Here is a 27,487-nt window from a genome sequence, read left to right on the forward strand (position 1 = left end):
GAGGCATATGGTTAGAGAGCCTTGGGTTCAGATCCTTGGAGTGGAGCTTGAGTTAAGGTAGGTTTAACAAGGTCCTCAGGAGATTCTGATGCTCAGTCAGCCTGGGAAAAGAGCCAGGAAACCTGGCATTTAACTTTGGTAAATCACTTACAAGCTGGGCATCTTTGGACAGTTCATCGGCTCTCTCTGAGCCTTAGTTTGGGCAAATTAAGATCAGTAGAATTGGATGGAAATTTCTGCTCAATTTGAGGTAGAATTTAGTGATGTCATGTTATGCTTTGGAGGTGGAGTTATGGAAATGTCAAGTTGCATTTTACACGTGAGCCAAGCCACTACTTTATCTGTTGATTGCACATAAATATGATGTCATGAATCTCCTGGGAGATGTCACAAGATGCAGCCATGGGACACTTGGTGTCATATTTACCATGTGGATGCTACCGAGGACCTTATCCATGACTTCCTCCAATGGTCTCTACGTAATCACTCATGGGGGGATTTCTCTTGGCCTCAATAACAGGGAATAGTTGTGGTTCTCAAGAGCAGTGGCTTGTTTCCAGGTAGGTCCTGAGACCTTCACATGTCATCCACTGAAGGCTTAGGATGTACCAGTACCTGCACCAAATGCCCCACATGTTTTTCTTTGAGTCCCCTAAGTATCCCCATGAAGATGGTACCATTATCATTCTCATTGGGCAGGTGATCAAACTGAGGCCCCAAAGCTTTAAGTAGTTAGTGCTAGGAAGGTGCAGAGCCAACATCTGAGTCCAGGCGGGTCTGGCTCTGTAGCCTGTGCTGCAGGCAACCTGCAAGCTACACTCCTTGATGCTTTGGCTGCTCTGAAGCTCAGGGTCAAACTTGTACTCATCCTGTGCTCTGGGTGTAGAACTTATCCCTGGACCACCTACCTTTATTTTTCCTTTGTGCCAGTTTTCTCATATAATACAAACGATGCTGCAATCTCTGCGGTACATTTAGTCTTAGTGCAGTGCTAGGGGACATGGTTCCATGAACAGAATTTTCGTTTTGCTTTTTTTCTTAGTTGCTTTAATTTTTTTTAAACCACCATGGATTCTGTACCACAAAATATCAAAACAAAAACTTTTGCTCCATCACTTACCCATTAATTTCTGCCCTGCCCCATGGTATATATATCTCTATAGGGTGCAATCAGTTTTGTAATGTAATGGATCATAAATAATAAAATAAAAGGCGCGCACTGCCTTCCCTGCAGTTCCCCACCTCCATACTGGGCAGGAGGGTGGATGTCCCTGGTCCTCTCCCTCTGGGTTAGGTGAGAGAAATGTGAGGGGCTGGCTGTAGGTGGAGAGAAAGATGACGCGGTCCCAGGTGTCCGGGAGAGGCATAGATGGGGTGGAAGGAGAAGTATGTAGGGTAAAGAACAGACCCCAAGACAGTGGAGGCAGGCCTGAAGAGCCGCACAGGGCATAGGATCCTCAATCCTTCTTTGCACAGAGTGAGGGTTTCTTTTCGTCCCAGTATCACACAGAGGCAGTCTCTGCAGATCCAGATATATTCCTAAGGCAATGCGCCTCAGAGACACCCGCTTTCATCCCAGCACCCCTGTAACTATCGTCCCTACCCCCTGCCCCCAGCTCAGTGAGGAGCTGAACCAGCAGCTGGAGGCCGTGTGCGGGTCTGTGTTTGGGGAACTCGAGTCCCAGGCAGTGGACGCCCTGGACCTGCCCGGCTGTTTCCGCATGCGGAGCCACAGCTACCTCCGGGCCATCCAGGCCGGCTGCTCTCAAGACGACGACTGCCTGCCCCTCCTTGCTGCCCCTGCCTCTGTCTCAGGGAGGCCCGGCTCCTGTGAGTGTGCCCTCTCTGCCCCCCCGCCCGGCCCTAGGTTGGAGAGCGCCCTGGGCTCTGGCGCTGGCCCCAGTCACAGCTGTGCTGTGTGATCTTGGGCAGCTGGCTTGCCTCTCTGGGCCGCATGATGGGGAGAACAAGCCTCGGCTCTGTACATAGCAGCGCTTGGAGGACGCGTGCCTGCTGCCTCCTCGGGCACCGCGTGGGTGTGGGGCGGTGGGTCACAAGACACCCGATGGGACGCGAGTTTCTCACCCGCTGCGTTTCTGCGTTCCGGCCACAGCCTTCAACTTCAGAAAGGCCCCGTCCCCCATCCCGCCGGGAAGCCAGGCCCCGCCCCGCATCTCCATCACGGCCCAGAGCAGCACCGACTCCGCCCACGAGAGCTTCACGGCCGCCGAGGGCCCCGCCCGGCGCTGCAGCTCCGCGGACGGGCTGGACGGCCCGGCCATGGGCGCGCGCACCCTGGAGTTGGCTCCGGTGCCACCCCGGGCCAGCCCCAAGCCCCCTACACTCATCATCAAGACCATTCCTGGCAGGGAGGAGCTGCGGAGCCTGGCGCGGCAGCGGAAGTGGCGGCCGTCCATTGGGGTGCAGGTACGGCAGGACGAGGCGCCGAAGCAAGCTCAGGCCCTGGCCGGTGGGGATGGGTTGACCTTTTCCTTGGTCTGCTCTGCGCCTGGTCATCGACAGGGCCCTTACAACCAGTCCCGGCCCACTCCCTTGTCACTTGTCGTGGAGCCATCGCCTCTACTGGTTGCCAGTACGATGCCTCTGACCTCCTGGGTCTCTTTTCTTGTTGGGTCAGATTGTCTTTGCAGAATCTGCCCACTGGCTTGGGGCTCAGCCTCTGCTCACCCCTCTGCCTGGGGAGAGCTTGTGTCCCTTGTCTAGCCCCGGCCACTGACTCCCGCTATCCTGCCGCCAGGTGGAGACTATCTCGGATTCGGACACGGAGAACAGGAGTCGAAGAGAGTTCCACTCCATTGGTGTTCAGGTGGAAGAGGACAAGAGGTAGGTCTGGGTGGGGCTATCTCAGGCTTCCTTGGGGGAGAAGAGGAGAGGAGGCTGCACAGTGCCCTTTTTGGTGCGGTCTGCCTGCACACCCTCTCTTTCTGGACTGCGACTAGAGCCCTCCTAATGGGGAGGAGTCTGGGCAGCCACAGAGGTTACCCTCGGAGATGTCAGCAGGGCAGCCATCAGATCTAAAGTGAGTTCTCCTTGTACCCGTGCCTGTCCCAGGTGTTCCGAGGCAACAGGAGTGGTTGGAGGAAGGGGCTGGTAGGGAGAGGTAACAGGTAGGTGCTGAGCAGGCCTCCAACAACTGTCCTTTATAGGGGATAGCAGGATTTTCCTAATCCCTCCTTATGACCTGTGGTGTACAAGTATGTGAGCTCAAAAAGAAACAAATAAACATGAAGATTGCCTCTCAGGGGCCTCTGGCAAATGTAATACTCCTCCTCACTTGGCTCACACAAGCATTTAACCAGTCAGGGGTACCTATTACATGCCTGAGATGGTAGAGTTACCAGCAGCCACTATTCTGGCATTAGGTGGCCTCAGAAACACTGCTTCCTTAATTTCCAGCTGAAAAATTAGCATTCAGCTCTGGAGGGGATACTGGGAGGAGTCCCTCTGTTGTTGGCTCCCTATGGGAAGATGCTTTCTCTAATGACCATGTGGCAGTGCCACAGTGGCCCATCTGCCCTCTGGGCTGCAATGCCACCAGGCCAGTGGCCCGAAGTACGGCGGCTGCAAGAGTTTCATGGTAATCTGTGTTGTCCAGGCCATACGCACTAGAGGAATAAAGCTAGAGTCTTAGTAGCAGCCCCTTGAGCTGTTCCTAGCTGCCACTGTTGGGCCTCTTGACCTCCCCTAAAGTTCTGTTAGCTGTTTCTGGGAACCCCTGGGAGTAGTGTGTGTGTGTGTGTGTGTGTGTGTGTGTGTGCGCCTGATCAAGTCGTGGGGTTCCTGTGGGCTGCACCAGTTTTCTTTATGCACGCTCCAGCTCCCTGCAGTTCCATATGCTCCTGAGGCTGTAAATGCTTCCACCAAGGGTGATCAATAGCTGCCTTGTTGCCTCCATTGCTCCTGAAAGCCACTGTCCTCCAAACTCTTAATATTCCACAAAGATCCCAGGAAAGGAGCACTTTATGGCAAACCCAATTCACAAGTCCATGACCTGAGTTCCTGATTGGTGGGGTAGGAGTCATGGAGGGAGGCAGCTCTGTGTTCAGAACTCTTCCCCCAACTCTAATGCTGCTCTGTGGACCATCAACCAAACCCACTACCCACACTCACTCCTTTATAAGGCTTCTTGGTCCCTCATCCAGTGAGACCCCTGGGGGTCCCCCTATTCTTCCTAACAAGCCTGAATCCTGGGAAGAGTGCAGTAGACATTCTACTGAGATTCTGGCTAAATCAGTAAACTTTCATTCATTCATTCATTCATTCATTCATTCAGAAAATGCTCATTGAGCATCTCTTATATGACTGTTCCTATTAAAGGCTCATGGAAACATCAAAGACATGAGTCTTGCCCTCACAGAAGTTATGGCTTGGAAGGGAACCAAGGCAGTGAATAAATACTCCACAGAAAGAAATATGATCATGCATTATGGTGTAATATGTAATGGGATATTATTACATGTTATGGTGGGAATATGAAAGAAAAAATCTAAGAGAGAAGGGATCTTATTTAGGGTAAGTGGGTAACTCAAGGATTGACTGGGAATACTCAGGTGATGATTGTTGGTGGAAGGGTACCAGGAAGAGGGAATAGCATATGTGAAGGCACTTGGGCAGGACAGAGTTTGACATGCATCAGGAACCAAAAGAAGGTTCTGGGGCTGGTGTGGAACGAGATGGGGCAGTGGTGAGGGAGTGGATTGGAGAATAGGCAGAGGTCAGGTCATGCAGAGCACGGGCATGATAAAGAACTGGAATTTAATTATAACTAATGAGTAGCCATTAAAAGGTGAAAGAAGCATGACAGGATCTAATTTGTGTTTACAAAAGATCACTAGCTGCTAAGTGGAGAATGAATTTGAGGGAAATAATAGTGAGTATGGGGAGGCTAGTAAGCAGGAATGTTTCCTGATACAGAAGAAAGGTGATAGCCTTTTGCATCATAGAGGACCTCTTTTTTCTATTTTATTTTCTAATTGGGCACTACCAGTGCACGGGAAGATTATAAAGTTTTATACGTTGATTTTTGTATTCAGCAGATTAGCTGCTGTCTCTTATTAGGACTCATAGTTTGTCTGAAAATCATGATGGATTTTCTATATAGTTGGTCATGTCTTCTGTAAATAAGGATATTTCTTTTAAATCTGTATTCTTTTAATTTCTGTTTCTTGCAATAATGCATTGTGTAGGACTTCTAGTTCACTGTGGAGTATAGCAGTCTTGTCCCATTCCTGACACTGTGGTTATCTTCTCAAATCCTGCTCACAAGTAAGGTGATGTTTGGTACAGATTTAGGTGGATACTATTTATCAGGTTAAGGAAATTCCCTTCTATTCCTAGTTGGCTAAGAAGTTTCATTTTTATTTTAAATAGAAAATGAGCTGGAATTTTATTGCATGCTTGTTCAGAATCTACTTGGATGATCATAGATTTTCTCCTTTCATCTGTAATGTGAATTATATTAATAGATTTTCCATGTTGATCCATTATTTCATTCCTGGGATGAACCCTGCTTGATGCTATTGTCAGTTTGGATTAAGTTTTGCTGGAAGTAGCAGAGCCTCAATAGAATCTTTAAAAAAATTTTTTTAATGTTTATTTTTGAGGGAGTGCAGAGAGAGAGGGAGACAGAGAGGATCCAAAGTGGGCTCTGTGCTGACCAGAGAGTTCAGTGCGGGGCTCGAACTTGTGAACTGCAAGATCATGACCTAAGCCAAAGTCGGACGCTGAACTGACAGAACCACTCAGGTGCCTGGAACCTCAATAGTATCTTAAGTGAATTTCTCCTTCACTTAGAAAAAGAAAAGCCTGGAGGTAGAAGTGCAGTGTCAGGATCCAGGCTTTTTCTATCTTGCTGGTCTTGCACTCTGTGCATCACCTCCTTCCCAGGAGCTGATGCCCAAGCTCCAGCCAGTCCTATCTGTATTCTGAGAAGTACCAAGGAGGAAGAGAGGAGGGACACAGTCCTTCCTTGTAAAAAAGACTTTCTGAAAATTACATATGACATGCTCAGGTACATCACATTGGCTAAAACCTCATCATGTGGCATCTAGCTGCAAGGGAGGCTATGAGATGTATAGTCTCAGTTGGGAAGCAATGTACAACGAGCAGGGCACATTGCTGAAAATCAGGGTTCTTCTGGCTAAAGACAAAGAGAAGAATGGACATACGGAACTCTAGTGGCTTTTGTCACAGTCTTGCTGTATTATTTTTATATACATTACTGGATTTTTGAATAGCTACTACTTTAAGATGGTTTTTTTTTTTTTTAACTTTATTTATTTTTGAGACAGAGAGAGACAGAGCATGAACAGGGGAGGGTCAGAGAGAGAGGGAACACAGAATCGGAAGCAGGCTCCAGGCTCTGAGCCATCAGCCCAGAGCCCGACGCGGGGCTCGAACTCACGGACCGCGAGATCGTGACCTGAGCCGAAGTCGGACGCTCAACCGACTGAGCCACCCAGGCGCCCCTGAGATGTTTTTTGGGTTTATTTTTGAGAGAGAGAAAGAGAGAGAGTGTGAGTGGGGTAGGGGCAGAGATGGGGGACAGAGGATCTGAAGTGGGCTCTGTGCTGACAGCAGCGAGCGAGATATGGGGTTCGAACTCATGAACCATGAGATGAACTTGGATGCTCAACTGACTGAGCCACCCAGGTGCCCCTACTTTAAGATTTTTATATCTGTGTTCATAAGTGATATTAGATGACGGTTTTGCTTTATTGTTGTTATTCAGTTCAGGCATTTAGGTTATGCTGGAGTCCTAAAATGAGTTTGGAAGCCTTATCTGTGGTTCTGTTCTTTGGAACAATTTGTGTAAAGTAGGAATTATCTATTTCTTAACGTTTTGGTAAAAGTTGCCCATAAAACTATCTAGGCCTGATGCCTTTGGGGCTAGGAGAAACTTTTTGAACTACAGCTTTAGTTTCTTTCATGGTTATTGACCTATTCAGGTTTTCTTTTTCTTCTTGAGTCAGTTTTGGTGATTTATATTTTTCTAAGAAATGGGCCATTATACAAAAAAAAAAGTTTAAAAAAATTTTTTATAACATTTATTTATTTTTGAGAGAGAGAGAAACAGAGCATGAGTGGGGGAGGGGCAGAGAGAGAGGGATACAGAATCGGAAGCAGGCTCCAGTCTCCGAACTGTCAGCACAGAGCCTGACATGGGGCTTGAACCCACAAGCTGTGAGATCATGACCTGAGCTGAAGTTGGATGCTTAACCAACTGAGCCACCCAGGCACCCCAAAATGACAGTTTTAAAACATTTTTGGCACAAATATTCTTTGTCATAGTGTTATAATTTTATAAGTTTTTATTGTATCTGTAGCTTATGCCCCTTCTTTTCATTCCTAATACCATATATGTATGTCCGATCTCTATTTCTTGATCAATGTTGTCTGAGGTTTGTATAGTTTATCATTTTAATATATTTTAAAGATATATATATTTTTAGAAGAAGTTATTTATTTATTTTGGGGGGGGCGCAGAGAGAGAGAGGAAGAGAGAGAGAATCCCGAGCACGATGTGGGGCTCAAACTCACAAACCGGGAGATCATGACCTGAGCTGAAACCAAGAGCCAGATGCTTAACCAGCTGAGTCACCCAGGTGCCCCTTAAAGTTATATTTTATCAGTCTTTAAGAAAACTAGCTTTTGGGTCATTAGCATCTCTATTCTTTCTTTTTTATCTTTAATGTTTCCTTTTTTTTTTTTTTTTTTTACTTTTGTGTTATTATTTTTCTTTTTCCTATCTTCTGTGACTTTTTTACAGGTTCCTTAACACTATTTCTTATTTTTTAACATGGTTTTTAAGGCTATAAATTTTCCTTTTAACTATGCTGCTATAACTGTACTTCATAAATTTTGAGATGCAGTATTTTTATTGTTCAGTTCTAAATAGTTTGTAACTTTTATCATAATTTCCTTTTTCACCTGTGAATTCCATGAATTATTTACAAGTTTTTGTTTTGTTTTGTTTTAGTTTCCAAATTATTTTGTGGGGGGTGGTGGGGAGCTCTCTTTCCACTACTAATTTCTAAATTTGCTGCATGTGGTAATAGTATGCATTCTGTATGATATTTTTTATTCCTTAAAATTTGTTGAGACTTCCTCTCTCATATATACATTTATTATATAAATGGTCAGACTTCTAAATTATATTTTTCAAATGTTTAGCTTTGATTTCTGTTTAAATTTTTTAGCCAGGTCTGAGAGAGTTGTATTAAAAATGTCTCACCATGATTGTGGATGTATCATTTTCCCTGGTACTTTTATTAGTTTTTTCTTCAGTTTGAGAGTGCTACTTAGAAGTATTCAGGCTTATGATTGTTACGTCTTCTTGGTGGGTTGCCCCTTTGATCATTAAATAGGCTGCTGATCATCCTCACTAAAGTTTTTTGCCTTGACGTCTATTTTGCTTGATTTTATCATTATGGTTGTTTTCTTTTGGTTAATTTTCCAAAATCTCCTTTTTCATACTTTGATTTTCAACCTCCTTATATCCTTTTTAGATCTGTTGCTTGTAAACAGTGTAGGGCTAACATTTAGTAGATGTATTTAGTCTATTTCTATATATATACATATACATATATATATATATATATATGTATATATATATATTGATTACTCATTTATTTGGATTTATTTTTATCTCTTTAACAATGCCTTTTCTACACCCCCCCCACCTTTTTTCTTTTTTAAAGTAAGCATAGATGCCCCACATGGGACTTGAACTCATGACCCTGAGATCAAGAGTCACATGCTGTATTGACTGAGCCAGCTAGGCACCCCGTCATGCTTTTTCTTTGCTTTCCTCCTCTCCTACTTCTCTGCCTTCTATTGAACTGATCAAATTTACTTTATTTCTTTTTTCCTTCTACTGCTTTGGAAGTTTACATTTTAGTAGTGATTTTCCTCAAATGTTTAGCAAATATACTTAATTTCATATTTTTCTACTAAAGTCTAAAACCAGTGAGTATTTCTACCCTTCATGGGCAAACACCAAGAAGCTTGGAACACCTTAATTTCCTTCTTAACTCCCTCTTCCCATCTTCCATGTTGTATTTGTCTAGTATTTTGACTATACCTCCTTAAAAAAAAAAACTCTGCTAAAGCAGCTGTTCTTGTATCTTTCATGGTCTAATAGTTTAGATTTACAGCATATTTTAGACCAACTTACATGTTCACTATTACTTGTTACTGCCCACTCTGTCCTCGTGCGTTCAGCGTTTTCTGTGCTGAAGTACTGCTTCAGCTTGGGACCAGTTGTAGAGCCCATGTCTCTTCTTGAGGTTTCTGGATTTCAGTGCTAGCACTCACTGTAACTCATACCCACACACAAAACGGACTTCCAGGCCACATTTCTGAAGCATGACCTGCATTTTCTAGTCCACGTTTGTAAGTAAAATGACCCTTCGTGGCTGCTGGCTTTGTACATGGGGTCTCCTTCCAGCTCCCCAGGATGCACGGGTTTGGGGGCTTTCCTCTCTTCCTCCCTGAGCATTACCATCTAGCCTCTAGCATATGTCTGGCCCACTATTCCTGTGGCTCACTTGGCTTAGATTCCCTCTCACTTCTTAGGTTTTGAATTTCCTTTTTGTCTCTAGTACCTGATGATTTCTCTCTTTCTATTTTCAAGCTTGGCACTATAGCAGAAACACCGTTTGGCTTTATTTTATCCAGTATTTCTCTGTGTTTCAGTGTGTGTGTGAGTGGGAGCTTTTCAAGTTAGTTCAGTCTGCCGTATTGATCAGTTGTCTGGACTAGGCTGATAGCAGTAGATACAGAGAGAAGCGGACCAATTTGAGAAGCATTTTGGAGCAAAGTCATGGAAGGACAGGGACAGGCTGAGGGGAGGTCCTTCTTGCTCTTGTGTAGGTATTCGTGGGGTCTTGGTGGGGTGAGCTGGTGAGGGGGAGAAGGTGTTGGATAAATGTCTAAAGAGCTGAATTGCCCGGGACAGGTGATCATGCTGGGAATCCAAGGGGGTGACAGGTGGGGAGAGAAGAAATCTGGCGCATCTCTCTGGCCAGGCTCCCTTGCTTGTCTGCTGCAGGCATCCTTAGTTGTCCACCTGCACTGTCCTTTCTGTCCCTTATGTCCCTGGCACTTTAAGTCTGACTTACCACACACCATGCCCCAAATGGTACATAAAAGCGAGCCATGACTACCAGCAGCCTTTCCAGGCAGACATCCAGGAGCCCCCACCTGCTGCCGCCCCATTTTCTTGGACTCTCTTGTTCTTACTCCTGTCTCACTGGCCCCAGTATCTGTCATCTCTCTCTGCCCGTTGGTTTTAGAAATTGCCAGAAAGGAAAGGTCTCTCCTCTTCTGCCTTTCAGTGTGTTCCCTGCCAACCTGTTGGGTGAAGAGTTCAGATTTATTGCCCCTTAGACCTGTTGTCAGTGGGTTTTTCCAGTTGCCCATATCCGTGGTGACTTGGCTTAGAACTACACAGGGATGGGTGGCTGTGGGTGCTTCTCCAGTTCCATCTCTGCTGCACCCCCAACTAAGATTCATTTGTCCACAGACATTTATTAGACCCCTATTATTTGTCAAGTACTATGCTAGGCACTGAGGATACAAAGGTAAGTGGAACCAGACAGCCCCTGCCCTGTGAAGCATACTGCCATGTTAAATCTAAGTAGCTCATAAATGATGTAGAAGTACAGCTGTGGTGGTGCCACAAAGGAGAGGTATGTGCACAGTTGAGAGTGTATTGTAGGGGGCTTTGACCTAGTCAGGGTTTGGCGTGGCTTTCCTGAGGAAGTGACATTTGGGTAGAGATCTCGATGAATGGTTAATACAATTTAACTAGGTGAAAGTGGGAGATAAGAGTGTTCTAGGCAGAAGGAACAGTATGTGCTAAGTCCCTGTGGTGGGAGGGAGCATACTTAAGAAACAGTTACCAGGGCTGTTTTAGGGCATCCTACAGCACCTGTCTACCCAGACCCAGCATACTCTAGGCCAGGATAAAAGAATGCATGGGAGGGCACCTGGGTGGCTCAGGCGGTTAAGTGCTTGACTTCAGCTCAGGTCACGATCTCACGGTTCGTGGGTTCGAGCCCCGCGTCGGGCTCCGTGCTAACAGCTCGGAGCCTGGAGCCTGCTTCGGATTCTGTGTCTCCCTCTCTCTCTGCCCCTCCCCCACTCACACTCTGTCTCTCTGTCTCAAAAATGAATAAACGTTAAAAAAAAAAAAGAATGCACGGGGATGCCTGGGTGGCTCAGTTGGGTAAGTGTCTGACTTCAGCTCAGGTCTTGATCTCATAGTTCATGAGTTTGAGCCCCATAATGGGCTCGCTGATGTCAGCACACAGAACCTTCTTCGGACCCTTTGTCTCCTTCTCTCTCTGCCCCTCCCCTACTCATGCTCTGTCTCAAAAATAAAAATAAACATAAAAAAAGAATGTATTACATGACCTTGCTAAATGTTAGAAGACTATTCCTGGGGCCCTTTAAGAACATAGAAACCATATGAGTTTTGCTTCAAACTCTAACTATGGGAATCCCCTCCTATCTTTTACCAGTAGATCTTCCTATTAAGAGCTTATCTTAAATTCCAGATTTAACAAAAAGAAAACAAAATAAAGAAAAAACACCAGAATGCTCAGTTAAGTCTGGTTGTCAGATAAACGATGAAGAGGTTTTAGTATATGGAGTTCCCCCAAATTGCATGAAATATACTAAAAAATTACCTGTTATTTATCTGAAATTCAAATTCAACAGGGGCTCCTGTATTTTATCTAACAACCCTACTTATACCCAGTTGTGCCCAAACAGGGCCACCTGGAGAACTCTATGGGAGGAAGGCAGCCCCCTCCCCCCCCACCCCCCCCACCCCCCCCTTTCCTTAGCATCATGGTAATTTCTGACTTTGGGGCCTTGGGAATGGCATGTACTGAAAGAATAGAAGCCCCTGAGCCCTGGGAAGGAAGTTTCCATCCTCATGAATTTGTACTCCCAGAGCAGTCATGCGAAAGCAATGCACTGCTGATTGACCACAAGCCCTGGATGTGGATGCGGCCTCCATTCCTCAGTCTTTAACTGCTCTTCTTAAATCTCCTACCTTGGCCCCACCTGTTACTGTCTTAGTCCCCAGGTTGGGGTGGTGGACTCAAGGCCCCTGATTGATGATATGTATAAGCCTTTAGCTGCTTTCTCAGAGAGGGAGCCAGTACAATAGGTGTACCTTGCTGAAATGTCAGTGCCCTTCCCCCTCCCTGCCCAGTTCCCTCCTTACACCCCCGCCAGCCTGCTGCCAAATACTCCTGGCAAAACCTCTTGACAACTCCTGAATGCTGAGCATTCCTTGGACGCGGTGTCTCTTGGGATAAACCAGTTTCTTCCCAGAGCCCTTTGTGTTATCCCTTAGAGAATCACAGTAGAAATGTCTCCCTGAAGTAACCATGTAACAACTTCCAGAATCATCAGGAATGTGATCATTGTCACCCCAAAGAGCTCGAGGGGGGAGGCTTCCTCAACCTTGTTAAAAAGCTTGGGGAGATGGGGCGCCTGGGTGGCTCAGTTAGTTAAATGTCCGACTTTGGCTCAGGTCATGATCTCACGGTTTGTGGGTTCGAGCCCCGCATCACGCTCTGTGCTGACAGCTCAGAGCCTGGAGCCTGCTTCGGATTCTTTCTCTCTCTCTCTCTCTCTCTCTGCCCCTCCCCCACTTGTGCTCTGTCTCTCTCTCTCAAAAATAAATAAAGTGTAAAAAAAAAAAATTAAAAAAAAAAAAGCTTGGGGAGAAAATATTGTGACAGGCATTGTTAAGAAGTAGTGATGATTCACAACTGAAGCCAGTTTATATCCTGTGTTTACAGCTATTGGTGAGACCACAGCAAATACTGCCAAGAACAGAATTAAGTAGGGACATAAGCCCTGGACTGAAAATTCATCTGTTAGAGTTAGGATTAGGTTTGGCTGTAAGTTCCAGAAAACCCCCAGTATGACAGAAGTTTATTTTCCTCTTGCTTACAAGAAGTCTAGAGAGATTAGGTTGAGAGCTGGTAGGTGCTGTGCAGTGTCGGGACCCAGGCTTCTTCTATCTCATTACTTCTCCATCCTTAGCACTTGGCTTCCATCTCATATTCCCAGATGGCTGCTTGAGTCCAGCCATCACATCTGCATTCCAGTCAGCAGGGAGGAGGAAGGAACAAAGAAGGGTACATTTTCCTTTTAAGAACATTTCCTGGGAGTTGCACATACCCCTTCTGCTTATATCCTGTGAGCTAGACCTTAGCTATATGGCTATCCCTAGCTGCAAGGGAGACTGGTAAGAGAATCGTTATTCAAAGTGGCCATGTGTCCAGCTTAAAACTGTGGTATTCTATTACTAAGGAAGAAAGGGAGGATGGATATTGGGGGATGATTAGTGGTCTCTACCATCCTTCCTTCCAACCAGCCTACCCACCCACCCACCCATCCACCAACCAACCAACCACTCAGCCAACGTTCATGTGAGGAATGGCTCTATTTATAAGGGAGACAGAAATGCAAATAACTAACTATAATACAATGTGCTTTGGAGTACAAAAGAGGTTTTATTCAGAATGCCCTGTGAGAACAGATGGAAGTGATCAGCAGCAATCACAATAATTAATAACTACAATCCCTCACTGGGTTCTCAGTGCTACATTCCCACTATTGTATTTGTCTAGCTCCCTTTCTTTTCAGTGAGAGCTATAAACCTCCCTGCCTCTCCATACAATAGCTAACGCTTACAATGGGTAGGCCAGGTGCTGTTCTAAGTTCTTTACATATATTATCTCACCAGAATCCTGTGATCATTCTCATTGATAGACAAGGAAACTGAGGCACAAGCTGTAGAGCTGAGTTTTGGATCCAGGCAGTCTGGCTCCAGGGAGCATGCGCTTAGCCACTTTGCTGGGCCGCGTCCCCCTAAAGCTGCTCATTCACATTTCTTCCCCCGACCCCCCCACCCCCAAATATCCAGCCCACTCACTTCATTGTAATGATTGGGGTCATCTGTGGGACCTCTCTCCACTTCTGCACCGACCCCCACCTATTTGCATCCCTCCCCTCCTCTGCCATCAGTCCTGCCTGAGGTTAGGGCACTCCTCTTCCTGATTAAAGCTGCCCCTCTCCCACAATCCTGGGGAGGCAATGGAGTGTACTGCTGTAAGAGCTGTTCTCCACAACCAGACTGTACTAAAAATTGTTTTTGATCTTTAAAAAAATTGTTTTGAATTGTTATTTATTTTTTAATTTACATTCAAGTTAGTTAGCATATAGTACAACAATGATTTCAGGAGTAGATTCCTTAATGCCTCTTACTCATTTAGCCCATCCCCCCTCCCACAACTCCTCCAGTAACCTCTGTTTGTTCTCCATATTTAAGAGTCTCTTATGTTTTTCCCCCTCCCTGTTTTTATATTTTTGCTTCCCTTCCCTTGTGTTCATCTGCTTTATGTCTTAAAGTCCTCATATGAGTGAAGTCATAGGATATTTGTCTTTCTCTGACTGACTAATTTCGCTTAGCATAATACCCTCCAGTTCCATCCATGTAGTTGCAAATGGGAAGAGGTCATTCTTTTTGACTGCTGAGTAATATTCCATTATATATATATATATATACACCACATCTTCTTGGTATATATTCATCCATCGATGGACATTTGGGCTTTTTCATACTTTGGCTATTGTCGATAGCACTGCTAGAAACATTGGGGTGCATGTGCCCCTTCGAAACAGCATAGCTGTATCCCTTGGATAAATACCTAGTAGAGCAATTGTAGGGTAGTTCTATTTTTAATTTTTTGAGGAACCTCCATACTGTTTTCTAGAGTGGCTACACCAGCTTGCATTCCCACCAGAAGTGCAAAAGAGATCCTCTTTCTCCGCATCCTCGCCAATATCTGTTGTTGCCTGAGTTGTTAATGTTAGCCTTTCTGACAGGCGTGAGGTGGTATCTCATTGTGGTTTTGATTTGTATTTCCCTAATGATGAGTGATTTGGAGCATTTTTTCATGTGTTGGGTGGCCATCTGGATGTCTTCTTTGGAGAAGTGTCTATTCATGTCTTTTGCCCATCTCTTCACTGGATTATTTGTTTTTTGGGTGTTGAGTTTGATAAGTTCTTTGTAGATTTTGTATACTAACCCTTTATCTGATATGTCATTTGTAAATATCTTCTCCCATTCTGTCAGTTGCCTTTTAGTTTTGCTGATTGTTTCCTTTGCTGTGCAGAAGCTTTTTATTTTGATGAGGTCCCAATAGTTCATTTTTGCTTTTGTTTCCCTTGCCTCTGGAGACATGTTGAGTAAGAAGTTGCTGCGGCCAAGGTCAAAGAGGTTTTTGCCTGCTTTCTCCTCGAGGATTTTGATGGCTTCCTGTCTTACATTTAGGTCTTTCATCCATTTTGAGTTTATTTTTGTGTATGGTGTAAGAAAGTGGTCCAGGTTCATTCTTCTGCATGTCACTGTCCAGTTTTCCCAGCACCACTTGCTGAAGAGACTGTCTTTATTCCATTGGATATTCTTTCCTACTTTGTCAAAGATTAGTTGGCCATATGTTTATGGGAAAATTTTTTAAACATTTTTTTAGTGTTCATTTATTTGAGAGAGAGGGAGAGAGAGAGAGAGAGAGAGAGAGAGAGAGAGAGAATCTGAAACAGGCTCCAGGCTCTGAGCTGTCAGCACAGAGCCTGATGCGGGGCTCGAACCCGCAAACTGTGAGATCATGACCTAAGCTGAAGTCAGATGCTTCACTGACTGAGCAACCCAGGCGCCCTCCCCCCCCAATTTTTTTTAATGTTTATTTATTTTTTAGAGAGAGATGGAGACAGAGCATGAGTGGGAGAAGGGGCAGAGAGAGAGAGGGAGACACAGAATCTGAAGCAGTTTCCAGGTTCTGAGCTGTCAGCACAGAGCCCAACGCAGGGCTTGAACTCACAAACTGTGAGATCATGACCTGAGCCAAAGTTGGGCACTCAACTGGCTGAGCCACACAGGCACCCCGATAACGGTCTAATCTTAAGAGGCCACTTGTTCTCTTTAAGCCTCAGTATTCTCATCTGTAAGTAGGGATGATACTGACACTCTTATCGTGGGACTGTTTTTGAGGACTTAGCATGTTTTTATGCAAAATGCTAAGTCTAGCACACACTAAGTGCTCAAAGCATGTTAGTTATTATTTATTGCCCTTATGTTTGGTCCTTTGACTACTGCCTCTTTCCTCTCCAATCAGTTTTTCTTTACAGGTTGTGTTAGTTTCCTATTGCTGCTATAATCAATTATCACAGATTTAGCAGCATTGAAGAATACATTTAAATTTTTTTTAAAGTATTTATTTACTTACTTATTTACTTATTTATTTATTTAGAGAACATGCATGTGAGTAGGAGGGAGGGGCAGAGAGAGAGGGTGGCAGAGAATCCCAAGCAGGCTTCTCGCTTGGGAGAAGCGTTGGCAGAGCCCAATGTAGGGCTCAGACTCATGAATGGTGAGATCATGACCTGAGCCAAAATCAAGAGTTGGACAGTTAACCAACTGAGCCACCCAGGTGCCGCAATACATTTTTATTATATTACTTTTCTAGGGGTCAGAAGTCTGAACTGTGTTTCACTGGGCTAAAATCAAGGTATTGGCAGGACTCCTGGAAGCTCTGGGAAGAATCCATTGTGTCACTTTTTCCTGGTTTATAGAGGTTATCCACATTCCTTGCCTTGTAGCCCACTTCTGTCTTCAGAGAGCCACAATGGCAGGTTGAGTCCCCACATTACATCACTCCAGCCTTGATCCTCTCATCCCATCTCCTTTGGTTCTGACTTTCCAGTCTCCCTCTTTCACTTATAAGGACCTTTGTGATTAAATTGGACACACCAGGATAATCCAGACTTTTCTCCTCATCTCAAGATACTTAATATAACCATATCTGCAAAGTCCCTTTTGCCACAGAAGGTAACCTATTCAGAGGTTCCAGGAGCTAGGACGTGGACCTCTTTGACCATTATGCTGCTTCCCCTGTAGGTTCTCTCCTGTCAAGATATGGCATGGGAGAACCATTCTAGACAAAATATCCCTCTCTTCCCCTCCCCCCGGGTTTATTGAGATACAATTGACAAATAGCCAAAATATCGCTCCCTTAAAGGTATACTGTTTTCTCTCTTCCTCGTTTCTCAACTAACCTTTTTGAAAGAATTGCCTTTCCTAGTTTTCTCCACCTCCTGACAACCTCCTGCCATCTGCCTCAGCCTCCATGCTCCACCAAACTGGCTCTTGCCCTGGTCTCCCGAGGCTTCCATATTGCCAAATCAGTAGACACTTTTAATTCTCAACTGGCTGTATTTTCCATGTCAATTGCTCATTCCTTTTTGAGACCCTTCTGTCCTCTCTCTGCCTTTAGGTGACTCTCCCCTGGTTTTCTTCCTCTTCCTCTGTGGCTTAGATGCCTCTGGGGCATCCACTTGTCTCCATCCACTCATGAAATGTCCATGTTCCCCAGAGCTTTGCATCTCTGTTCCATTGCTCTTTTCTTAGGTGATCATGTCCCACACTGCTGGTTTTATTCTCTATTTTTATTTTTAATTTTAAAAAATATTTTATTCTTTTCTTTTTTTAAATGTTTACTCTTTTTTTTTTTTTTTTTGAGAGAGAGAGAGAGAGAGAGTGAGTTGGGGAGGGGCAGAGAGAGAGGGAGACACAGAATCCGAAGCAGGCTCCAGGCTCTGAGCTGTCAGCACAAAGCCCGGTGGGGAGCTCGAACTCATGAACCATGAGACCATGACCTGAACTGAAGCTGGATGCTTAACCGACAGCCACCCAGGCGCCCCTAAAAGATTTTATTCTTAAGTCATCTCTACACCCCACATGGGGCTTGAACCTAACAACCCCCAGATCAAGAGCTGCATGCTCCACTGACTGAGCCAGCCAGGTGCTTTACACTGCTGGTTTTAAATACTACTTGCACGGGGTGCCTGGGTGGCTCAGTCGGTTGGGCGACCAAATTCGGCTCAGGTCATGATCTCACAGTTCATGGTTTTGAGCCCTGCGTCGGGCTGTGTGCTGAAAGCTCGGAGCCCGGAGCCTGCTTCAGATTCTGTGTCTCCCTCTCTCTGCCCCTCTCTTGCTTGTGCTCTGTCTCTGTCTCTCTCTCAAAAATAAACAAATATTTTTAAAAATTAAAGAAAAATACCACTTGCACAAGGTTGACTGACTCCTGCTGAAACTCTGCCACTTTCTGGCCCCCTGCTGGGAGTATTGGTAAAGACTGTGCTTCTAGGATTCCCATAAGCTCTAACTTTTTTGGTCTTCCTCAAGGTAGACATGGTGAAGAGGCTTCATTGAGGCAGCCTGGGGCACTTATGCAAGCTTCTGTTCCAGCCCATGTGGCCTGTTTCCATCAAGACAGAATGTAATCTTCTCAGGATCCCCTCAGAGGTGAAAGGCAGCACACCAGTGGTGCTGAAGGACAGAGCCATGTTCCATGAGGGTACCAGGGAGGCAAACAGGGAAGGCAGGTCTTCAATAATGTCTTTTACTGGGGTAAGCCCCACCTTTACCTGTGTGGTTTGCAACTGCTGGAGCTCTGAAGGAGCCAAAGGTTAACGGGAGCTCAGAGGCACAGAAATATTCAAGATGGATATTTTGAAAGTGCATCCCAACAGTTCAGTTAGACACACAAGACTCTCACCTGAAACCGAGAACAATTTAACTGAACTTGGGGTGGGGAGTGGGGGGGCTGTCTCCAAATGCAAGAAGGCTGCTGAGGGAGATACAGTGCTGAGGATGGTCTTGGGGGCAATCAGGAGGCTCACAGAGGAAGACATGACTTGAGTAGGGAATGGACAGGGAGGGATGGAGGAGGAGGAGGAGGAGGAGGAGGAGGAGGAGGAGGAGGAGGGAGACCATTTCAGAAAGGCTTAGAGTCAGGGCCAGTGTAATTGACTTGGGGAATAAGGAGAATGCAGGGGGCGGTGAGGTTAGAGAAGAGGACTGCTTCCAGACTAGATGCTACCATTGGGGAAATGCCAGCAGAGGAAACCTGAACTTTATGTTGTTGGCAGTGGGGAGCTATGGAAGAGTTTGGGGCATGGGAATGAGCTGGGCAGAGATCAGCTTTAGGAAGACTGCTCCAATCCTGAGTGGATTGGAGGGAGGGAACATTCCCTCAGTGGTGAGGGAATGTTGGGCCCCTGATCTGAAAATATGCAAGGTATAATTTTTGAGAGAGGAAGTACCTTAGTGATTATTGGTCCATTCCTATCATTTTATATAGGATGTATGTGTGCATGTATGCTTATGTATAATTACATATATTGTATGATATATTTTACACACTAGATGGAGGGGAGTAACTCCCCAAAGGCACACAGCAACAAAGCCAGCGTTAGAACTCAGATCTGGTTCCTCATCTAGTGCTTCTCTTTGGTGCTGTGCTGAGTGGAGACGGAAGTGTCTTAAAAGGAGTCTGGTCCAACATCAAGGCAGAGGCTGATAGAAATCTTGACCAGGGCAGGACAGAGCAGATGCCAGGGTAAAGATCATGTGGGAGGCAGTGCGGATATGTTCTTGCTTTCTCTGTCTCTCTGGGTGGGGGTTGGGACATAGGGCTTGTTGGAGACTGCACATGAGTGCATCTCTCTTTCCTGGGTCCTGCAGCATCCTTCTGGGCCTGGTTTCTATGGCAACAGGCTCCCAGCAGGCAGCCCGCCAGCTGGAGGGAAGCAGGCAGGCAAGGCAGGCAGGGAGAGGAGGCCTGGGCAGCAAGAGGAAGGCTGAAGTTGTGGGGGTTGGAGGAGACTCCTGGGAAGCTTGAGGGGTCCCTAGAGCTGGTCCCCCAAGTTCCCCTCTCTTTAGACCGTAATGGGGTGGAGGTAGCTTAGGACATATGGGTCTTTCTTTTTTGGTCTGGAAACTTCCAGACGTCAAACTTCTGTTCACCCCTCCCCACCACCCCCACATCTCCTGACTCCCACTTCTTCAAGCATTGTCTGACCCCAGCTCCATGCACTTCAGAGGCTACTGACTTCTTCATAGGAAAGAACTCTGAACTGAGGAGGGGGTGAAACAGAAGAAAGCCAACTGACTTTCTGTTTTGCAGAGGATTTGCATATTAACTCAAAGACAAGAAATTTCCAGGCCCTATGTCATTCCTGCCAACAACTTAATTCAACTCCACTGGCACTGGCTGACTGTGTCTGGCCAGGCTCTGGGCTGAGCTGTGGGGCTCCCTAGAGAAGTCCTTTCAGCTGCAGGCTCCCCCCACCCTCCGGCCGCTCCAAGGCAGTTCTTCCTGATGTTCCAGCAGCTGGTGTGCTGGGAGATGCTTGGGCTGTGGAGCCAGCAGCCGTGGGTCCAAATCCTGGCTCAGCTGTTTTGTAGCTGGGTGACCAATGCCTCTCTGGGCCTTAGTTTACTCGTTTCTGAAGGGCTGAAGACAAACCCGGGCAGTTGTTGTAAACTAGCAAAGGCATGCTGTTTGTCCAAATGCTGAAATGTTTCTGTGTTCATTGGTAAAGAGCCACCACCCTGGTCCCTCTCTCGCCCTACTGCTTTGCCCCTTGCTTCTGCAAGGCCGTGCTCTAAGCACTTTGGGTGCGTCCATCCTGATTGCTGTATGCCAGCATCTTTTCTGCCCACCGAGTTCAGATTGTTAAATATTCTGAATACCACCCCTGTCCAGAGGCAGTGCAACAGGAATTCTGTACCCACCTGCAAGGGCTAGTATAGTTCAAGGTCGTGGATTCGTGTCCATCACATTGTAGGTTTCTTTTCTTCTTCCTTTTCCTTTGGGCCTGGGGTGGGGGTGAGGATGGCGATGAGAGCAGGAAGGGGCAGGGATGACAGCCACCTCTCTCACCAGGCGGGCAAGGTTCAAGCGCTCCAACAGTGTGACGGCGGGTGTGCAGGCAGACCTGGAGCTGGAGGGCCTGGCTGGCCTGGCCACAGTGGCCACAGAAGACAAGGCCCTGCAGTTCGGACGTTCCTTCCAGAGGCACGCTTCTGAGCCCCAGCCCGGGCCCCGGGCCCCCACCTACTCAGTCTTCCGCACGGTCCACACACAGGGCCAGTGGGCCTACCGCGAGGGCTACCCACTGCCGTACGAGCCGCCGGCCACCGATGGGTCACCAGGCCCTGCCCCTGCCCCCACCCCTGGCCCCGGGTCCAGCCGTCGGGACTCCTGGATGGAGCGCGGCTCACGTAGCCTCCCCGACTCAGGCCGCACGTCCCCCTGCCCTCGGGATGGCGAGTGGTTCATCAAGATGCTGAGAGCGGAGGTGGAGAAGCTGGAGCACTGGTGCCAGCAGATGGAGCGCGAGGCGGAGGACTATGAGCTGCCGGAGGAGAGTGAGTGGGGGACCCTGTGTGCGCAAAGAGATCACCACTGGGGGTGGGCGGAGAGCCGTGGAACAGGGGGGCCCTCTGGTTGGGCTTGAGTGTGCCTCTGTGAGGACGTTGACCTCCATAGGTCTCCCCTTGGCAGCATGGCATGCTGGGAGCTCTTGGAAGGAAGTGGGGAGCAGCTTCAGAGGCTGAGGTCAAGGTCGGACAGGGAAAGTGACCAGATGAAGGAGCTGGGCCTCTTAGGAGATGGCTGCCAGTCCAAGTCACCCAGTCCATGGGGATCAAGGGGACTCTGTTCTCATCTGAGCTGGTGTGGGAGTCCAGGTCTGATCTAGCGAGTGGGACCATACTTCAAGGCAGAGGGCAAGGCAGTGCATGATGTTAGATCACTGTCTGAGGCCTAGGTGAAGGAGACACAGCCCTGGACTGAGGGAAGCCATGGCCCTTCTCTGCAAATCCGAGGGGAGACAGTCATATGTCAGAATCCCTACATTTATGGAGTAGTGACTAAGAAGAGTCAGGCATATGAAAATTTCCATAATTCTTAATGAGCCAAGGAGTCCTATACTGATGAGTGACAAAATTCGACCGATGGTGGTCATCGAGCTAGTGCCTGGCTAAGCCTAAAGGGCCAGGTTGGGGCTGGCTTCCGTCTGTTCCATGACATGGGAGGGAAGAGAGACACAGGAGGATAGGTGCTTACGAAATGGAGGTTGTATGAAGGAAGAAACACTGGTGTCTGAGGATACAGCTGGCCTGGTGAAACGGGGTAGGAGCTGTTTGTTAGGAACTTGAGGATGGGATGGGGAGGGGACTGGAGGAGACAGACAGACAGAGAGTGCCAGATAAGGGAAGGTTGAGTCATTCAGGGCAGACATCTTGGAGGCTGGGAAAGGAGAATCATCCGGCCCCTCCCTGAATCTCCTTCTGCTCTCCAGTCCTGGAGAAGATCCGCAGTGCCGTGGGCAGTACACAACTTCTCCTGTCCCAGAAAGTTCAGCAGTTCTTCCGGCTGTGTCAGCAAAGCATGGTGAGTGCCCATGGGCTAGAGCCTACCAGGTGTGCGTATGCCTGGAGGTACGTGTTTGTGCCCAACAGGGAGAGGCCTGGGCTCGCTCTTGTCTCCCTGTCTCTCATCCCCCCACCCCACTGTCCCAGGTTGAACTTCCTGACAGTGAGGGTGGATGGGGCTTTCTCTGGTCCTGGCTGGGGCACAGATCTTCCTGACTGGCTGCCTCTCGTCTGTCTCTCTCCACTAAAGGACCCCACTGCGTTCCCCGTGCCCACCTTCCAGGACCTGGCGGGTTTTTGGGATCTCCTGCAGCTCTCTATCGAGGATGTGACCCTCAAGTTCCTGGAGCTACAGCAACTTAAGGCCAACAGCTGGAAACTCCTGGAGCCTAAGGTAGGGGAGAGTCCCTTCAAGCCAAAAGGACAGACTCTGGAAAATGCCCTTCCCCAGACAGACCTGTTGTGGGGAGAGGCAGGCGAACAGAGGACATTCACAGGGAGCAAAGGCAGTCCTGGACAGGTGATGGTGACCATCTTCTTTCAATATGATCCCACTCTTGGTCACTGCCATCTGCTTGGCCCTGTGCTCATCACTGCCTGAGCTGCCAGAGCCCCGAGGTGGCTGCAGCCGCCTAGGACCAGCTGTAGTTTGAAGAAACAGAGGAGCGAAATTCCAGACTGCCCTTAGCTTGGACCTAGGCACAGCGGGGACCTTGGCGGGCCCGTCAGCCCTCACTTCACTAGAGGTTGTCTGTGATGAGGCCCAGACGTCTAGTAGCGAACCCCCATTTCCTTGCACGAGTCAGGGAAGCCGCACTCCTCCCGACTGGGGGGATATCGCTCACTTCCCACCGTCTCGGAGGAGCGAGCGCTCTGATGCGAGTAGTCGCGAACGGCGACACCAGGGGGCGCCCGGTTTCCTAATTTTTAATGAAAAGTGGCTTTTGACCTTGCCGCAAGCACCCCCGGGACTTCTTGGCCGGCGTCGGTGGCGACGCCTTCAGACGGTTCTCCCGCGCGGGAGCCTGGTGTCAGTCCCACGGGAGGCGGGAGCGTGAGCTGGGGATCGGGGGTGGGGGGACCCCGACCTCCAGACTGAGCCGCCGCCCCCTCTCCCGGCAGGAGGAGAAGAAGGTCCCTCCGCCGATACCAAAGAAGCCCTCGCGGGGCCGGGGCGTGCCGGTGAAGGAGCGCTCCCTGGACTCGGTGGACCGGCAGCGGCAGGAAGCGCGCAAGCGGCTCCTGGCGGCCAAGCGCGCCGCCTCCTTCCGCCACAGCTCGGCCACAGAGAGCGCCGACAGCATCGAGATCTACATCCCCGAGGCCCAGACCAGGCTGTGACCGGCCCGGCCCGCCCAGCCTGGGCCCGGGCCCGCGGTTTTCTACCCGTACTGTACACCCAGCGTCGAGGTCACTGTGAACGCGGGCCGCCCCGTGCGCCCGCCCCGCCGGCACCGCACGCCCCGGCCCCTCCTGCCCGTCACACTCTCGTGGGTTTTTTACCTTCCTGACCCCACGCGAAGGCGCCCGGGCTGGGCTGGGGGCCGTGCCTCTCCGCCCTGCGCCCCCACCTGGACTCCCCTCCCTCCTGGTCCGACGCTTCGTCCCCACCTCCTCCCCACGGGCACCATCTCTGCCATTACTACCCCCCACGGGCCAGGCCGGGCCGGGTCCCCCATCTGGGCTCTGCGTCCCCCCCACCCCTCCCCCCACCCCGCGGGGCTGGGCTTCGTGGGGATCAAGCTTCGTGGCTTTTTATGAAGAATCCCGAACCCCACCTAGGAGCCTGCCCCACCCTCCCAGGGGCTCCACCCTCAGCCCTCAGCCCACCGGGCCCAGGGACCACAGTGGCTGGACCAACCCAGGACCAGGGCGCCTGGGCCTCTCCCCTTTCCCAGCTGCTGGGGAGGGGAGACGGGGCTTCCCTTCACCACACCTGTGGCTGTTCCCACATCCCCTTGAGTATCCCAGGAAAAATAAAACGGCAGAACTGCACTCGAGCCGGCTGCTCTCTCCAGAAGGAGCCACCTCTGCCCCGTGCATGGGAGCCGGGGGTGGTCGGGAAGTGGGTGGTGGGAGGGGAGGCCGGTAGCCGCTCTTTTGATATGGGGAGAGCCCAGTCGCCTGAGCCAGCTGGGGCAAAGGGGATTCGGCCCCCTGGTGGCTGCGAAGGATCTGAGCCCTACTGGAGGGGCCCGGGGGCAGTGAAGAAGGGTTTCCTCCTCACTCTTCCTCCTAGTTTAGTCCATTTCTCTGCCTCTCAATGCTCCCAGGCTTCCCTCCACCAACAGGGCAGCCCAGAGTCCAAAGCCTGGTTCACCGGCAGGCCTGCGCTCAATAAACAGGGTTTGCTGTTATTCTTAGACATGGATGGATATTGGTTTCCCTTCCCCGAAGGGTCCGGTGTTCCCTCTGTTCCACTCACTACTGATCAGCAGCAGAAACATTATTCAATTTAGTGTTGTCACATTTTTCTGATGCCTCCTCTGGGTGGGCACTTTGGTGGGGGGGTGCTGGGGGGGGGGCAACAGAACTTTCCTGGGAAGCTAAGAAGAAACCCAGACCTGGTAGTGATGGCTAATGTTTATGGGATGTTTGCTCCGGGTCAGGCAGGGGGAGAGCGATTTACATGCATAGAGCTCATCCTTATGACAGGTGAGAGAGCTGAAACCCCGGACAGGTTCAGTGACCCGTCCAAAGTCACAGGCAGGGCTCAGAGTGGTGGACCCAGGTCTGTCTAATGCCAAACCGTGAGCTTTTAGCTCTACAGCTTTCCCAGTCCAGAAAGGGTTTGATGACAGCTCCCACCCTGTCTGGCAACCCCTTCTGGTCCTTGGGGTTGATGTGTCACCCTGAGGCAGGAAGAAGAGCCATCCAAGTCTCTGACTACCTTTTTGGGCCACATTGGACTAGCCAGTTCCCATTCATTTATTTAGCAGGTATTTATCAAGAACCACTGTTGGCACTGGCCAGCACCTGGAACATAGCCCTGAACAAGTGTAGTTGCTATCCTATGGCACTAACGGTCTTATGGGAAAAACAGATAAGTAAACAAGCAGTTACAGAATGAGGGTGAATGCTGGAAAGAGCCACTGGAGCAGTGCCAGGGCTGGGAAGAATGTTCCAAGGTCTGATAACAGCTGTGCAAAGGCCAGGAGGAGGGAAAGCATTGGGAGTGCAAAGGCTTGACCATGCTGGGCTTTTGGGTCAACTTGAGGAGAGTGGGTCTGGGTCCTGAGAGCCACGGGGAGCCACGGAAGGGTTTTGAATAGGAGAGTGGCAGAAGCAGCTATTTTCCAGGCTGGTGTGGGAGACCACCTGAAAAGCATGAGGTCGTACACACACACACGCCTAGATGAGGCCACTGGAAGGTGGAGAGGAGCCCTATATGTTCCAAATTCCCCAAAGTGAGTCAGCTTGGAGCTGATCCCAAACAGATTCCTGGGCCCTGTCCAAGACTGTGAATAGACTCTCTGCCCCCAAATGAGTCTTTAACAAGTGTGCCAGGTGATTTTGATGGGCAGCCAGGTTTGAGAACATTTAGATTGGATGACTGTCCAAAAGTTTCAACTAGAAATGCCCATTTGTCTATTTCCCCTGGACTTGCCAAGTGAGCCTTTGGCTGGGTCACTTTACTTCTCTGAGATGGAGTTTTCTCATCTCTAAAATTGGGTTTGAACTGGATGATAGAGCAATCCTCTGGAGTGGATATTGTTACCATCATTTACAGCTGAGAAAACAGGCTTTCAGAATTTAAACTTACCCCAAATCACAAAGCTGAGAAGTGGCTTCGTCTGAGTTTTACCATCTGCACTATACAGCTCTTTATGGGTCGATGTCTTTTCCCAGAAACTGGGCTGGGTTTTCCAGGACCATGAGGTATATGGGACTGGCATAGAGGAACAGGACAGCCCTGAACAAGTGTAATGGGCATCTTGCTACAGACAGGACGTCTAAATCTCCCCATGTGGGGCTGATGTGGCAGCAAGTCCCTGGATGTTGAGGCCTGGGGAGATGTGCTGGGCTCCATGGGCAAGTGAAGGGTTAGATCCAGTCCCTTTGCTTAAATTGCTCCCTGTTTGGCCATAGCCAGACATATAAACAGACAGGTACATACAAAGGGAGGCCTCTCCCAGAGGGGCTGAGGAGACCAGAAGATAGAGCCTCCAGCAGCCAGTTGATTCTAGGAAAGCTTTCTGCAAGAGGGGCATTTTGAACTGGGTCTTGCAGAATAAGTTAGAGTTTTGCAGCAGAGGAAGAGAGGGAGGACGTTCATTTCAGGCAAAGGGACCAGCTGGGGCAAACGAATGGTAGGGTAAGTGTATGTGGGGTCATGGGAAGAGCAGAGACTGGCAGTAGGTGACAGGCTCAGAGAGAGGCCAGAAGGGACCCATGGGAAGAGAGGGAGTTTTAGCTGGAGATTTCAAGGTTTTATTTAAGGTTTTGAAAGACCCTTTGGCTAAGAGTGGAAATGGACTGGGGGGAACAATGGAAAGCAGGAAGACCACTCAGGGAATTGCTAAGGTGGTCCAGGTAAGAGATGATGAAGAACTTCAGAGACATTCCAGAAGGCATAAGCTGGGTTTGGGGAATAATGCAAAGATGAAGAGATTTTGAAGGTGTCATTTAGGTTTTTGGCTTAGGGAATAAGTAAAGCCTTCAGTGGACACAGACATTACAGAAGGAGGAAGCAATTTGGGGAATACTGAACATACCAGTGACCGTTTACTGAGCACTCGGGGCGGGGGGGGGGGGGGGGCAAGCACTGTGCCAAGCACTTTATACACAGAAGGTGATATAATACTCAGAACCACCCTAGGAGATGGGAACTTATTGCCTGTGTTTAAACAAAGAATGTAAACAGCTTTTCTGAGATTAGCAGGCAGCAGGGCCAGAATTTGAACCCACATTTGATTCCTAAGTCTGTACGCTAGAGCTCCACTCAGTTCTGCTTGACGGAACTACCAGCCATCCCTTAAGACTCAGCTCAAGGGTAGGTGCCTCTGGTGAGCACTCTCTGATTCTTCTTGGGCTCCTCCTCTGGGCTACTTGTGCATGCTTCTGTTGTCACTCCCTTGGCAGTTCATAGACCCCTCTGCTTTCAGGGCCGGGCAATCTCTTCAGAAAACTCCTGGGACAGGGGTAGTCACA

General features: G+C 48.6%; 1 protein-coding gene across 1 annotated transcript in view; it reads left to right on the forward strand.

The window, feature by feature from the left end:
- Positions 1-24,665, forward strand: part of DLGAP3 (DLG associated protein 3) — a 41,465-nt gene extending 16,800 nt beyond the window's left edge. Inside the window, exons 5-11 of the mRNA XM_049618732.1 lie at positions 1,617-1,830; positions 2,114-2,427; positions 2,759-2,844; positions 20,844-21,328; positions 22,264-22,355; positions 22,587-22,730; positions 23,459-24,665. Coding sequence (XP_049474689.1) covers positions 1,617-1,830; positions 2,114-2,427; positions 2,759-2,844; positions 20,844-21,328; positions 22,264-22,355; positions 22,587-22,730; positions 23,459-23,677 — 1,554 coding nt within the window. The 3' untranslated portion in view covers positions 23,678-24,665. The remainder of the gene's footprint in view (positions 1-1,616; positions 1,831-2,113; positions 2,428-2,758; positions 2,845-20,843; positions 21,329-22,263; positions 22,356-22,586; positions 22,731-23,458) is intronic.
- The last annotated feature ends 2,822 nt before the right edge of the window (positions 24,666-27,487 follow it).

The sequence above is a fragment of the Panthera uncia genome, assembly GCF_023721935.1.
Source record: "Panthera uncia isolate 11264 chromosome C1 unlocalized genomic scaffold, Puncia_PCG_1.0 HiC_scaffold_4, whole genome shotgun sequence".
In the NCBI taxonomy this organism is placed as follows: domain Eukaryota; kingdom Metazoa; phylum Chordata; class Mammalia; order Carnivora; family Felidae; genus Panthera; species Panthera uncia.